Below are 13,070 nucleotides of genomic sequence, written 5' to 3'. Positions count from 1 at the left end.
CAAGGCTGTCTAAAAAGTTTCCCCAACCTGGTATCTTCCAGAGGGGTTTTACTCCTCCCATCATCCTCAGCCAACAAGACTGCTTAAAGAGTTTTCCCAACCTGGTGTCTTCCAGAGGGTTTCCCACCCATCATCCTCAGCCAACAGGTCTATAATGTAAGGGCTTCCCCAGCAGGTATCTTCCAGACAGGTTGGCTCCTGCTCCCATCATCCTCAACCAACAAGGGTTGTTTAAAAAGCTTCCCCAACCTGGTATCTTCCAGAGGGGCTGGATTCCTCCCATCATCCTCAGCCAACCTGGGTAAGGGCTTCCCCATTCAGGTATCTTCCATCACCCTCAGTTGTTTAAAGGATTTCCCGCCTGGTATCTTCCAGAGGGCTTAGATTCTGCTCCCATTATCCTCAGCCAACAAGGCTGCTTAAAGAGCTTCCCCAACCTGGTGTCTTCCAGAGGGTTTCCTCACCCATCATCCTCAGCCAAGAAGGCTGTGAAGTAGAAGGATGTGGGTTCCTGAGTGACAAGCAAGGGATAACTGAAAATACACCTATGCTTGTCTATGGGTTAAGTGGGAATTGTTTGAGGATGGAAGAAACTTCCAATAGTTGGAAAGGAAAATGTGATTATCTCTGCTTCTCAAAGTTAGGTGAGTTACGCAGAATTGGGTAAAAGTGCTTTTTCTCTGGGTAATGACCCATGAACCCATTTCCCAATCACAACAAGGATATTTAAACTGACTGACAGGATTTTACTTAGATGAAGTAAAAAGGATTTTCTGATAAGAGGTATTGGGTGACAGAGAGTTTGGGAAGCCCTGCAATAAACAAATAACCACCAAAGAACCTACCACTGGCTACAGCTCCATTCTAACTTCAGCACTCAGTTTTTTTTAGGGCTAATAAATTTCATAAACATGATGTGGGCTTTTGGTTTGCTTGTTTTGAATTTCAGTCCAGTGCATCAGGCAGCTGAGGCAATCTAGGGAAATTCCTAAGCTGACAATTGCAATGCTTACGTTTTTATTTATTTGTTTACTTGTTTTGTCAAGCGTGTATAAGATAATAGATATGAGTACATACGTTTATGAATGCATGAAATGGCTACGAATAAATGGGGTTGGTAGGACAGGGACAGTAAGCACATTGGTGCGCTTACGCACACCTCTTACAGACCTCTTAGGAATGGGGTGAGGTCAACAGTAGACAGACTAAGGTTAAAGTTTTGTGGGTTTGGGGAAGGAACCACAGAGTCGAGTATCACATTCCAGGCATTGACCACTCTGTTGCTGAAGTCATATTTTCTGCAATTGAGTTTGCTATGGTTTACCTTAAATTTGTATCTATTGTGTGCTCCTGTATTGTTGTGGTTGAAGCAGAAGTAGTTGTTGACAGGTAGGAAATTGTAGCAGATAATTTTATGTCCTCCACTTAGGTCAGACTGAAGGCAGTCTAGTTCTAAGTTGTTTAAGCCCAAAAAAAATTTCAACTCTGGTGGCAAAAGGTATTCTGTTGCAAGCAGTGGAGTAGAGGACTGTAATTGTGAAATATCTCTGGACTCACTCGATTGTATTAATGTCAGCAAACACCTGAAGCATGTAGCCTGAACGTTTTGCAATCTGCACCATCTAGTATGGAAAGACAATTTGAGCACTATGGGGCGAGAGAGAGAGAGGGAGGGAGGGAGAGATACTTACAAATGGATGATGGAAGTGAATTTCAAGCAAGCGACCTCTTGACTTCTATTTCAATCTCCTAGACCCAGTGTGTTAAACCAATTATTTCCTTACCTTGGGAAATAGATTGTACCAAGGAGAGATTAACAAACTTCCGGTACTGAATGATATTACAAAATGAACAAAGAACTCTCTGAAGTTGTATTAAAAATAGATTAGGTATCACCAATACAGGTTAAGAATTTAGGAGATTGTAGTGTCTAGAAGTGAGAGATAGGGGAGAAGAGACAGAGTGGTGTAGTGGTTAAGGCATAAGGCTAGAAACTGGGAAGCTGTTGGTTCTAACCCTGCCTGAGGCACAAAGAAAGCTGGGTGAATTTGGGCCAGTCCCCCTCTCTCAATCCCAGGAAGAAGGCTGCAAGGGAAAACCACTTCTGAAATCCTGCCAAGAAAACTGCAGGGACTTGTCCAGGCAATTGCCAGGAGTCAACGCTGACTTGAAAGCACTAAAAATAAAATAAGTGTCTGAAAAACAAAGACAGCTCCATTTATATAACGCATTACAGTAAACTTAGCTGGAGGTTATCTGAGTTAAACTATTCCTCTTCAGATGGGGCTGCAACCAATACAGCAATTTTAGCCAGTGGAGAATATCTACCTTAGTGTGCAGTAACAAAAAAATTGTTATTCCCTATGAATGCTTGAGATACACATCATACCTTACTGTTCAGTTGCAAAATGTTTTTCTTTAAATGAACCTGTTAATCTTACATGTCTGGTTTACATCAACTTCTTTATGTTATAGCATATTTTGAATATTAAACTATGCTGTTTTAAATATCAATAACTGCTTTTGTTCATTTGAAATTAATACATTGCATTAAAGTTTTTGTTATTTAAATAAGCTGAGAAGGTTAGTGCAGGATTTTAAATATGTAAAATGTGACTACAATTACGAGTACAGTATTGATATTCTTTCTACTCTGTGTTTGGAGTATTTGCATGTGTAAGCACATGATAGAGGCATAGGGTATGAAGAGAGAGTTTTCTAGTTAGATAGATCTGGGTGTATACTATAGTAGTTAGAAGGCAGAAAGGTTTATTGGGATTTTTGCCCACTATAGTGTCTTCTAAATTCATTTTTAGTTGAAGTTTCAGTGATTTACTATCAGATTCATCTGGTTATAGGCTGCAATTTTCTTAGGAAAAGCATCATTAAGTATATTATTCAGTTCTGGGTACCAGTACCTAATGTACTTTCATATAACTACACTGTCTTCCCCCTAAAATCCTAGAGTGATATATAGGCAGTCCTCAACTTACTACAATTCATTTAGTGACCATTCAAAGTTACAATAGCACTGAAAAAAATGACAAGACCTTTTTTCATACTTATGACTGTTGCAGCATCTCCACGGTCACGTGATCAAAAATGAGTCATTGGCAACATTGGCTCATATCTATGATGGCTGCAATGCCCTGGGATCATGTGATCATATTTTGGGACCTTTCGATAAGCAAAGTCAATGGGGAAGGCAGATCCACTGAACAGCCGGGTTATTAACTTAACAATTGCAATGATTCACTTAACAACTGTGACAAGAAAAGTCATAAAATGGGGCATAACTCATTTAACAAATGTCTCACTTAGCAACATAAATCTTGGGCTCAATTACGGTCATAAGTCAAGACTACATGTATTGTCATTTGATTATCATGATGATTCTAAGCGTCTTCATAGGTTTTGTGATTAAATGAGGTGCCTTTACTTGTTTGGTACTAAAAGTGAAACAAAAACCTAGATTGTGGTCAACCACACAGTGCCAGCAGTTCCTCAGTGCTGTATTCTCAGCACCTTTGGGAGGGCTCAGTGGTTAGAGGAGACTAAACCTATGTTAGGCTCTGAAGAACAGCAAGCATGCATGTTGCAACCATTCACATTTACTGAAAGAGATTTGGGGTGGAGAAGACACTCCATTCTTTTTGTTTGCAAATTATTCATAATACAGGGAGTCTAGAATTCATAGTACAGGGACTCTAGAATCTGTAATTATATTCCACTTTTTGGTCTTGGGTCAGAGTCTTTGGTCTTCGGCAAATTAATTGTTTTTTTAATACAGTACTGCACATCAAGTTTTCTCAGGCAGCAGTGTGTAGGTTTAAAAGATGATTCGGTTCCAATGTGAAGTCCTTCTGTGTGGTACTTTCAGTCTAGAATTATAGGTATTGAGGTAGCCATAATGATCCTCAGGTGTCAAATTGTGTTGTGGTCCACCGGCGGCCTGCAAAGGTGGCAGCAGAGTCGGACAGTGAGGAGGTTGGGGAAGAGTGCGGATCAGTTCTGGAGTCTGGGGAAGGCTTGGACAAGGGTTCTGCGTCAGAGGCAGAGAGGGAGCCAAGGACATCTGCTAGTTATTTGCTGCCTCTGGAGCCTCTGGAGTCTGACATCAGCGAGGCAGAGGAACAGCGGGAGCCTCTTCCCAATGTGTGCATGCGTAGAACTTCCAGAAGGCAAGAACAATTAAGAAAACAGGGTCGACTCAAGAGCAAGGCTTGGAGATGATTGGCCCCTCCCATAAGACATAAAAGAGGAGCGAAGGGGACATGAGCCTTTGCAGAAAGCAATTCGTTCAACTGGTCAGTTCAAGCTTTGAGAAGTTCTGTTTGACTCTGTGCTGAGTTTGGCTTTGCTCTGCATTTGTAAATTAGGTCTGGCAGCGTTTCAAGGGAGATAAGGTGGGTGTTTATCAACATTCCCCTGAAAGACTGTGGCAACTCGAGCAGACATCTGTTGGAACCTTCACAGACTGTTTGTGAAACCCTGCAGACTATGAATGAACATAATTCACAGCCGTATAAATAAAAAAGGGGTTTGGGGACTAAGATTGTGATTTATGCTTTCTCGGGAAGCCTATGTCAGAAATTGGGAATTGTAGAGTCATGACCCCAAGCTCTGGCCTTTTGTATTTGTGTCTCAAGTACAAAAGATCTTCTGAGGAGCAAAGTTCATGTTGTGACACATGCTTTATCCCTTGTTCCTTGTAGACCCTCAGGGGCGGGGAGATAGGGGTAATTCCTCAAATGCTCTAGAAACTACCACAGAGGTCATAGGGGAAAATGGATTCTCTTGGCTGGCCAATACAGGGAGTTGGGCTATTGCATAAGGTTTATATATAGCTTATAATGTTTGGCACTTCTTAAGTAACCATTTATTGGATTCTACTGCTGGAGGCATTATCTGTGCCATCAATCCTAGTGATAGATGAAAGCAAGGAGCCAACCCTGCATCTTGGCATTGTGGTGCATGAATTATGAGAATTTTATCTACATGCTTGAGACAAGATCATTTTTTAAAGCTGAAATATGAACATTTAGAATGCTTCCTTCCTTGTTGGAAAAATAATTGGCACTTGGCAAATGGGAGCCTAATCTGGATGGTTTTCCTGGAAGATATTAATGGGTCAAAGCTTAGCTCATGGATGATATCATGATCCTTGGTGTAGCGTCAGTCTGAACTTGCAAGGAGCAGCATAAACATATTTTCAAGCATGAGGAATTCAAATCTAAAATGTCCACATTGTTTTTACTTTATTGACGCAACCTTATTACTCTCTTGAACGCCTTCCAAGAAGCTCGTTCTATTAATGATAATATGCAAGCTACATGTCACATTCTTTCAGCATTAAAAAAAAACTCCACAGCTTTCAAAATATATTTTATTACTGGTACTACTGAGACTTGAATTAAGCCTCTAGGATCTCAGCACATACTCTAGTAGTTGGAAGTCCTCTCTGGATTTAGGCTTTGCAAAGGAGTATGCTGAAAATAAAAGGCAAACTCCTTTATCCTTTTAAAGCATTTTGGGTTTCAGAGGACTCTTTGAGGCCATTTTTCATCTCTTTAAATTATTTGGTTTTGTTTACTTGGTGGAAAGAACTAAAAACAGTTCCAAAAGTCCTTTTTCCAAAAGGCAACTGGACTTTCTTGGGTTTTTTTTCTTTGAAAATGATTCCCCATTAGTCAGAACTAAAGACGCTTCTTGGATGAGAAAGTTAAACATTTTCAAAGGGGAAAAAACCCTAAGAAAGTCCAGTTGCCTTTTGGAAAAAGCACTGTTAGTACCACCAAAACCTGGATGGTTGAGAATTTCCGTAGACAAACTCAAAGCAGAATTAATCAGTGTATTTAATTCCACTTTAGATTTCAGCTTATATCAATTCCTGAGGTTCCTTTGGTTTTGCTAAACTAAGGGAGGGAAAATGGGAATGTTAAACATCCACACAGTTTCCCTAACATCTCTTCCAGCTCCGTACCCCTTTCCAGGGTGGTAGCTGTGTTAGTTATATGCTGTAACTGGGGAGGAATTAGAAGAAGGAACTGACTTTGACGCAATCTCTTTTAGCTCTTCTAGGCAGTTGGGGATTTGGGTTGAAAGAATTGTTGTTGTTAGTTGCGAAGTCGTGTCCAACCCATCACAACCCCATGGATCATGTTCCTCCAGGCCTTCCTGTCCTCTACCATCCTCGTAGTCCATTTAAGCTCACGCAAACTGCTTCGGTGACTCCATCCAGCCACCTCATTCTCTGTCGTTCCCTTCTACTTTTGGCCTCAATCGTTCCCAGCATTAGGCTTTTCTCCAGGGAGTCCTTCATTAGGTGGCTAAAGTATTTGAGTTTCCTCTTCAGGATCTGGCCTTCTAAAGAGCAGTTAGGGTTGATCTCCTCTAGGACTGACCAGTTTGATCGTCTTGCAGTCCAAGGGACTTGCAGGAGTCTTCTCCAGCATTTCCCAAAATAGATCATACTGTTTAATATTTGGCTCTTGCCAAAATAGATCTACTTTCATCATTGTCACACTGTGCCAAGCAAATAGCAAAGGTCATTGTCTGATGAAGTGTAAGAGGAATTACTTTCAATCTTTTAAAAGCAAATGAGATCTGAGTGCATGTAGGAAACTCAATCCAGGGCAAGATTGCATGTGATTCTTGTGAATTTTGGATGCACATCTCAAAGTCTCTTCCATGGTTACTAATTTGTAATGTTTACTGTGACATGCAAAATGTAAAAAGAGAGCAAATGAGCAAATCCTCTGTTGTAGAAAAAGTTGCCTGTTCTGGGATTAGTTCTAAAACAAATTCTGTATCTAATATTTAATTATTTGATGTTCCATTTTAAAGTACGATATTTGACATCTTAATTGTATATTTTGCATAAGAACCATGGTGGCGCAGTGGTTAGAATGCAGTATTGCAGGCTAATTCTGCCAACTGCCAGCAGTTCGATCCTGAATGTCTCAAGGTTGACTTAGTCTTCCATCTTTCCGAGGGTGGTAAAGTGAGGACCTAGATTATTGGGGAAAGGAGGCTACTCTGTAAACATCTTAGAGGGCTGTAAAGCACTGTCAAGCTGTATATAAGTCTTAAGTGCTATTCGTATTGTTAGGTAAAGGTAAAGGTTCCCCTCGCACATGCATGCTAGTCGTTCCCAGCTCTAGGGGGCAGTGCTCATCTCTATTTCAAAGCCGAAGAGCCAGCACTGTCCGAAGATGTCTCCATGGTCATGTGGCTGGCATGACTAACACCAAAGGCACATGGAATGCTGTTACCTTCCCACCAACGGTGGTTCCTTTTTTTCTACTTGCATTTTTACGTGCTTTTGAACTGCTAGGTTGGGACAAGTAACAGGAGCTCACTCTGTTATGTGGCGCTAGGGATTTGAACCGCCAAACCTCCGACCTTTCGGATTGACAAGCTCAGCATTTTAGCCACTGTGCCCCCTTGCTATTGTTGAAGAAATGTGTTTATGGACATATATTCTGTAAATCAGATAAATGTGTATCTAGTTAAAAATATATGAGCATTACTTTAGATTATTTATTTAGTTTATTATTACTTTATTTTAGTAGATTATTTAGAAGAACTTCCTGAGACAGATGAACCCACCTGGATCTTAGGAAGACAGCACCACCTGAAAACAGGTAAATTTGGAATTAAAAAGCTACATATTACTTCTCTGACAATCTCTAGAAAGAGTAGAAATCCTTGAAAGAAGACATAATGCAAGGTATTAATTATAAGGGCATTTAAAATAAAAAACAGATTGAGGAAGAACACAGGTCTAAAGGACAAGATTCCAGTTCAGACTTGCCTGATATACTTTTAATTGAGACGAATTAAGCAAGAGGCGGAGGAAAAATAGCTCATTTCTACAATGAACTGTCAGATGCTGCATTGCCTTTGACATATGAAAAGGGAATTGGGGGGAAATTCTTTTGAATGCCTGAATGTCTTCTTGGCTCAGTAGAATATGGCATGAATACAGCATTTGTATTCATGCCATATTCATGCCAAGTGAGCCTTGGTGGTGCAGTGGTTAGAGTGCAGTACTGCAGGCTACTTCTGCTGACTGCCAGCTGCCTTCAATTTGGCAGTTCAAATCTCACCAGACTCAAGGTTGACTCAGCCTTCCGTCCTTCTGTGGTGGGTAAAATGAGTACCCAGGTTGTTGGGGGCAAGATGCTGACTCTGTAAACCTTTTAGGGCTGTAAAGTGGAATATAAGTCTAAGGGCTATTGCTATTTGTGTTAACCTGCCGTTACTTTTTTCAATTCTAGAAAAATCTAATCTTCTTTCGGACATTGGCTCTCGTATTTGGTTTACCTACAGAAGAAAATTTTCACCCATTGGTAAGTTTTGCATCCTGGCCTGGTGAGGTTTTGCTCCTCTCGTTCCCTTCTGTTTGTGAAAACATGATTTCCGTAAGAGCATGAACGAGTCGAGTATTAGTGGTGGGTTTTTTGTTTGTTTGTTTGTTTGTTTAAAAAGGCCTTGGCAATATCTGCTTGTCCCTGATGGAGAGGGTTGCTCAAGGCCAAACAGGGCCTCCACTTCTAGCTCTAGGCCTGGATCCAGTGAAACCTTTAGAGTCTGACATGATTGTTTTGAGTGACATAAATACAGGTCGTCCTGAACTTATGACCATATTTGAGCCTGGAATTATGGTTACACTTGATTGCGGTCATTAAATGAGCCACCACGTGACTGGCCTGATTTTTTTTTGCAGTGGTTGTTACACTGCAGTCACTAAGCAAAACACTTGAATCATTAAGTAAATCCATTCTCCCTAGTTTATTTTATTTATTTATTTATTTATATAATTTATAGGCCGCCCAATCCCGAAGGACTCCGGGCGGCTTACAAAACGAAGGAAGAAGAGATAATAAAAAGAAAAGACAGATTTAACTGTCTGGCATTTTTTTTGCTGGAAAAACAGAAAGTAAACATCAGAAACTGGCAAAAAAAATAATAATCAGAAATCATTGTCATGTGACCACAAGACCCTGCAAGCAGCCATAAAAGTGAGCTGGTGGCCAAGCTCCGAAAATGCAATCACATTATCGCAGGACATCATAACTTCAAAATTCGGTCATAAATAGCTTTGTGGGCGGATTGGGGGGGGGGCTCCATTATATAGCAATAGCACTTAGACTTATATACAGCTTCACAGTGCTTTGCAGCCCACTCTAAGTGGTTTACAGAGTCAGCCTATTGCCCCCAACAATCTGGGTCCCCATTTTACCCACCTCAGAAGGATGGAAGGCTGAATCAACCTTGAGCCTGGTGAGATTCCATCTATCAAACTGCTGGCATCCAGTGATCAGCAGAAGTAGCCTGCAGTACTACACTCTAACCACTGCGCCTCATTATAACTTCAAATGGTCACTGAATGACTGGTTGTAAATTGAGGATTGCCTATAAATCCAGAGGTGGGTTGCTAATTTTTTTACTACCGGTTTGGGTGCTCTCCTGCACGTGTGCGACACATCCGGGCAGGGGGTCAGAGCCTCCCGCTACCACTACTATCGGTTCGCCCGATCCGGGCCAAATCGACAGCAACCCACCTCTGCTATGATCATTTAAACAGGTTTTTCCTGTGGGGGGTAAATATTGGGGTTGCTGCAGCTGGCTTTCCCCCTTCCATTTAAAAGTATCACTATCTCTTATCAGTGGTGGGATTCATTTATCTTCGCTCACTCGCACCACCTTCTGCAGAGGAGCATTTTTATAATATTGCACATGTGCTCGCAACCATGAGCGAACCGACAGTAGCCGCTGCCGGAACCCATTCCTAATCAGAGAGGAGCCACTTTGGATAGCCAGGAACTTTACTTAACGTATTTGAGGATAATTGGGTGGAAGCCGTGGAAATGGATTGGAAAACGAGGGGTTTGGCCACATCATGCACAGGGAGGGGTGGGATTTCTTTCCCCGGATTATTTCTCTTTATTTCTCAAAGTATGCTTCTGATGGGAATATATGGTTGAAATTGAAAATGGCACTACATTTACAGCTCATGTCTCTGACATGGTTACAAATTTAGGATGATTATGGAGCACAGCTTAAAGAAAAACCGTAGCATTCCCTTTTGTGAATGCCCTCGATCTTCTTCGTTGGCTTTTCATCAGGCAAAAATGAAATGGCCTGGTTACAAATGGCAGCAGGCAGATAAAGATTCTTTTTGGTCCCTGGGGTAAAACCTGGGCTCTTGATCCAAGGAAGCATCAAGTTTTGTGCCTTCCATTTTAATGACAAACTAAGTGTTTGCTTCTCACTCCCAAGGTGGTACAGGTCCTTCGTCAGATGCTGGCTGGGGTTGCATGTTGCGGTGTGGACAGATGATGTTGGCTCAGGCTCTGATCTGTCAACATTTGGGAAGAGGTAAGAGTCCCCCCCTCTCTCTCCCTCTCTCTCTCCCTCCCTCCCTCCCTCTCTCCCCCCTCTCTCCCCCCCTCTCTCACACACACCTCTATCTGTCTGTCTGTCTGTCTATCTGTCATCTGATATAGCTGCCCATCTCACAAGCAAGTGACACTTGTGAGATGGGTATAACAGAACAAAATCAATATCTAAAATCATTATTAAAAAAAACAACTAAAATAATATAGCAGATGAAATGATATTAATAGTAATGGACTGACCTCATTAGTTCATCTGTCACTTGTTAAGCTAACAGGGCAATTGTAAAGTGACCATAGCAGTTGTTAAGTGAATGCCATGGTTGTTAAATGAACAAATGGTTCACTAAGGGTGTGGTTTTGCCAAAAATTGGACGTAAATCCTGGCTTTTGGCCAGACCATCATAAAACATCATGGGATATTATAAACAGCCATAAAAACGGCCCAATTGCCAAACACCTAAAAGTTAGTTATGTAACTGCATGGTGTGTGTGTGTGTTTGAGAGAGAGAGGCGGGGGGAGACCATTAGAACTTCAAGTTTGTGTTGTAGGTAGATCTGTTGTAACTTTGAAAGGCCACTAAGTGACTAGTGGTATTGAGAATGGCTATTTTAAAGCAAATGAGTGAAGAACAACCCAACCCATAAGAGGTTACAGAGCTCTTCCAGTATAACGTAGTTGTCCATAGCAACAGAGCCATATACTGTAGACCTTTCCATTATGACACCTACTTAGAAGATAGTCTGCTCTAATGACCTCTTTGGGATTGGCTGAAAGTGCACACAGAGTATTTTATCACCCAGAGATACTACAGGTCACTTAGTAAATCCCACAGAGGTCATTAGAACAGACTGTCTTCTAAGAAGGATTGCAATATACATTTCTTTTTTTGAACAATCAGCTTTAATTCTTTTGTTCTTTGTGGGAATGTGACATCACATTTAAAATCTTTAATAATTTTTTCTTGCAGATTGGCAGTGGGAGGAATACAAAAAGCAACCAGAAGAATATAAAAAGATTTTGTGCTGCTTCCTGGACAGAAAAGATTGCTGTTACTCAATTCATCAAATGGGTAAGTGCAGAATTTGAGAGCAATATGTAGTCCTAATTGTTGTGTCATTTGGAGAGTGTTAGATTAAGACAAAATCCCATCTGGTGGTGAAATAAAGACAAATGTTGGCAGAAATACAAAGTTAAAAAAAAAAAAACAGAGAAGAATTTGGGCAAAAGAGAAGCCAATGCTGATGTCATACTAGGGAGATCCTCACAGTGTTGGCATGGAATCAAACCAAGCAGAGTCGTAACAATTTTAATGGATGTGTAGTGAGACTATGAGTTCTAGTCCTCCCGTAGGCACAAAGCCAATTGTGTGACTTTGGGCCAGTCATTCTCTCTGAACCCTAGAAAACGGCAATGGCAAGCTACTTTCAAAAACTTTGCCAAGAAAATTGCAGGGTCTTATCCAGGAGTCAAGAATGACTTGAAAGCATACACACACAAAAAAACTGAATTTGCACATTATGCTAAACCATGGTTACAATCACAGTAGTTTGGTTCTCGTATTCCTCTTGGCTCTTGTTGCTGGGTTAAAATGTAAGAGAAAATACACAATTGCAGTCAAAGCAGAAAGCAAAAGTTGAAAACTCGTGCCTTGAAATTAAATCACGATCTGCCAGTTAAAATGGACCTCACGAAACTTCAAAAAAATCCAAAGTTTATCTGAATAACAGCATTCTCGTTAGTTGATTTTGCTTGCAAGGAAGCTCCAGTATTTGCAAGAGGTCCTCTAATATTCCTGCCAAATACACCTGTGGTGTCAGTGTGGCAGTCCAGCTGCCTTCTTTATTCAGTTCTTAAAATCTGGGCAGAGTTTCAAAAGGGAGGATCCGATCTCTGAAACACTATGGTCACGCATGATGTGCAGCTTTAGAGCTGATTGTGAGCGGTTTCAGTTGTCTCTTGAAACGGACGGATTGCGCTGAAATTGTGAAACCCCATGTTTCCCATTTCAAGAGTTTGCTGAAGAGCCTGAGATTAACCATTTCAAAGGCAGCCCACCATAAAGCATTTTGTAGGAGACCAAGTGAACTTGATGGAGGCATCTCTCCCTTGCAAGGCCCAGCAGGCAGTTTGGGAATATCCATCCATTGTGTGATATCACAGTCATACCACAGTGGTATCATACCCATTCCCATCTCGGCTTCTACTAAGGCTGGGGGCTGGAGCAGTGGTGGGTTCAAAAGTTTCTTACTACCGGTTCTGTGGGCCTGGCTTGGTGCACGTGGCAAGGGAAGGATACTGCAAAATCTCCATTCCCTCCCCACTCCAGGGGAAGGATACTGCAAAATCCCCATTTCCTCCCCACCCCAGGGGAAGGATACTGTAAAATCCCCATTTCCTCCCCACTCCAGGGGAAGGATACTGCAAAATCCCCATTTCCTCCCCACCCCAGGGGAAGGATACTGTAAAATCTCCATTTCCTCCCCACTCCAGGGGAAGGATACTGCAAAATCCCCATTTCCTCCCCACCCCAGGGGAAGGATACTGTAAAATCCCCATTTCCTCCCCACTCCAGGGGAAGGATACTGCAAAATCTCTATTCCCTCCCCAGTTCTCTGAACTGCTCAAAATTTCCGCTACCGGTTCTCCAGAATTGGTCAGAACCT

The 13,070-nt window shown here is 41.5% G+C and overlaps 1 protein-coding gene across 2 annotated transcripts in view; it reads left to right on the top strand.

Moving 5' to 3' along the window:
- The window catches only part of ATG4A (autophagy related 4A cysteine peptidase), a 33,790-nt gene that overhangs the window by 849 nt on the left and 19,871 nt on the right, over positions 1–13,070 (top strand). Inside the window, exons 2-5 of one of the 2 annotated variants that reach the window (XM_087728139.1) lie at positions 7,572–7,646; positions 8,283–8,354; positions 10,288–10,386; positions 11,375–11,476. In XM_087728139.1, the coding sequence (XP_087584265.1) occupies positions 7,572–7,646; positions 8,283–8,354; positions 10,288–10,386; positions 11,375–11,476 (348 nt within the window). The remainder of the gene's footprint in view (positions 1–7,571; positions 7,647–8,282; positions 8,355–10,287; positions 10,387–11,374; positions 11,477–13,070) is intronic. The other variant, XM_087728140.1, reaches the window with a different exon arrangement.

Source organism: Thamnophis sirtalis, unplaced genomic scaffold (assembly GCF_051295495.1).
Source record: "Thamnophis sirtalis isolate CommonGarterSnake01/CBP01778 unplaced genomic scaffold, rThaSir2_p1.2 scaffold_13, whole genome shotgun sequence".
In the NCBI taxonomy this organism is placed as follows: Eukaryota; Metazoa; Chordata; class Lepidosauria; order Squamata; family Natricidae; genus Thamnophis; species Thamnophis sirtalis.
This window is presented reverse-complemented; position numbering and strand designations above follow the sequence as displayed.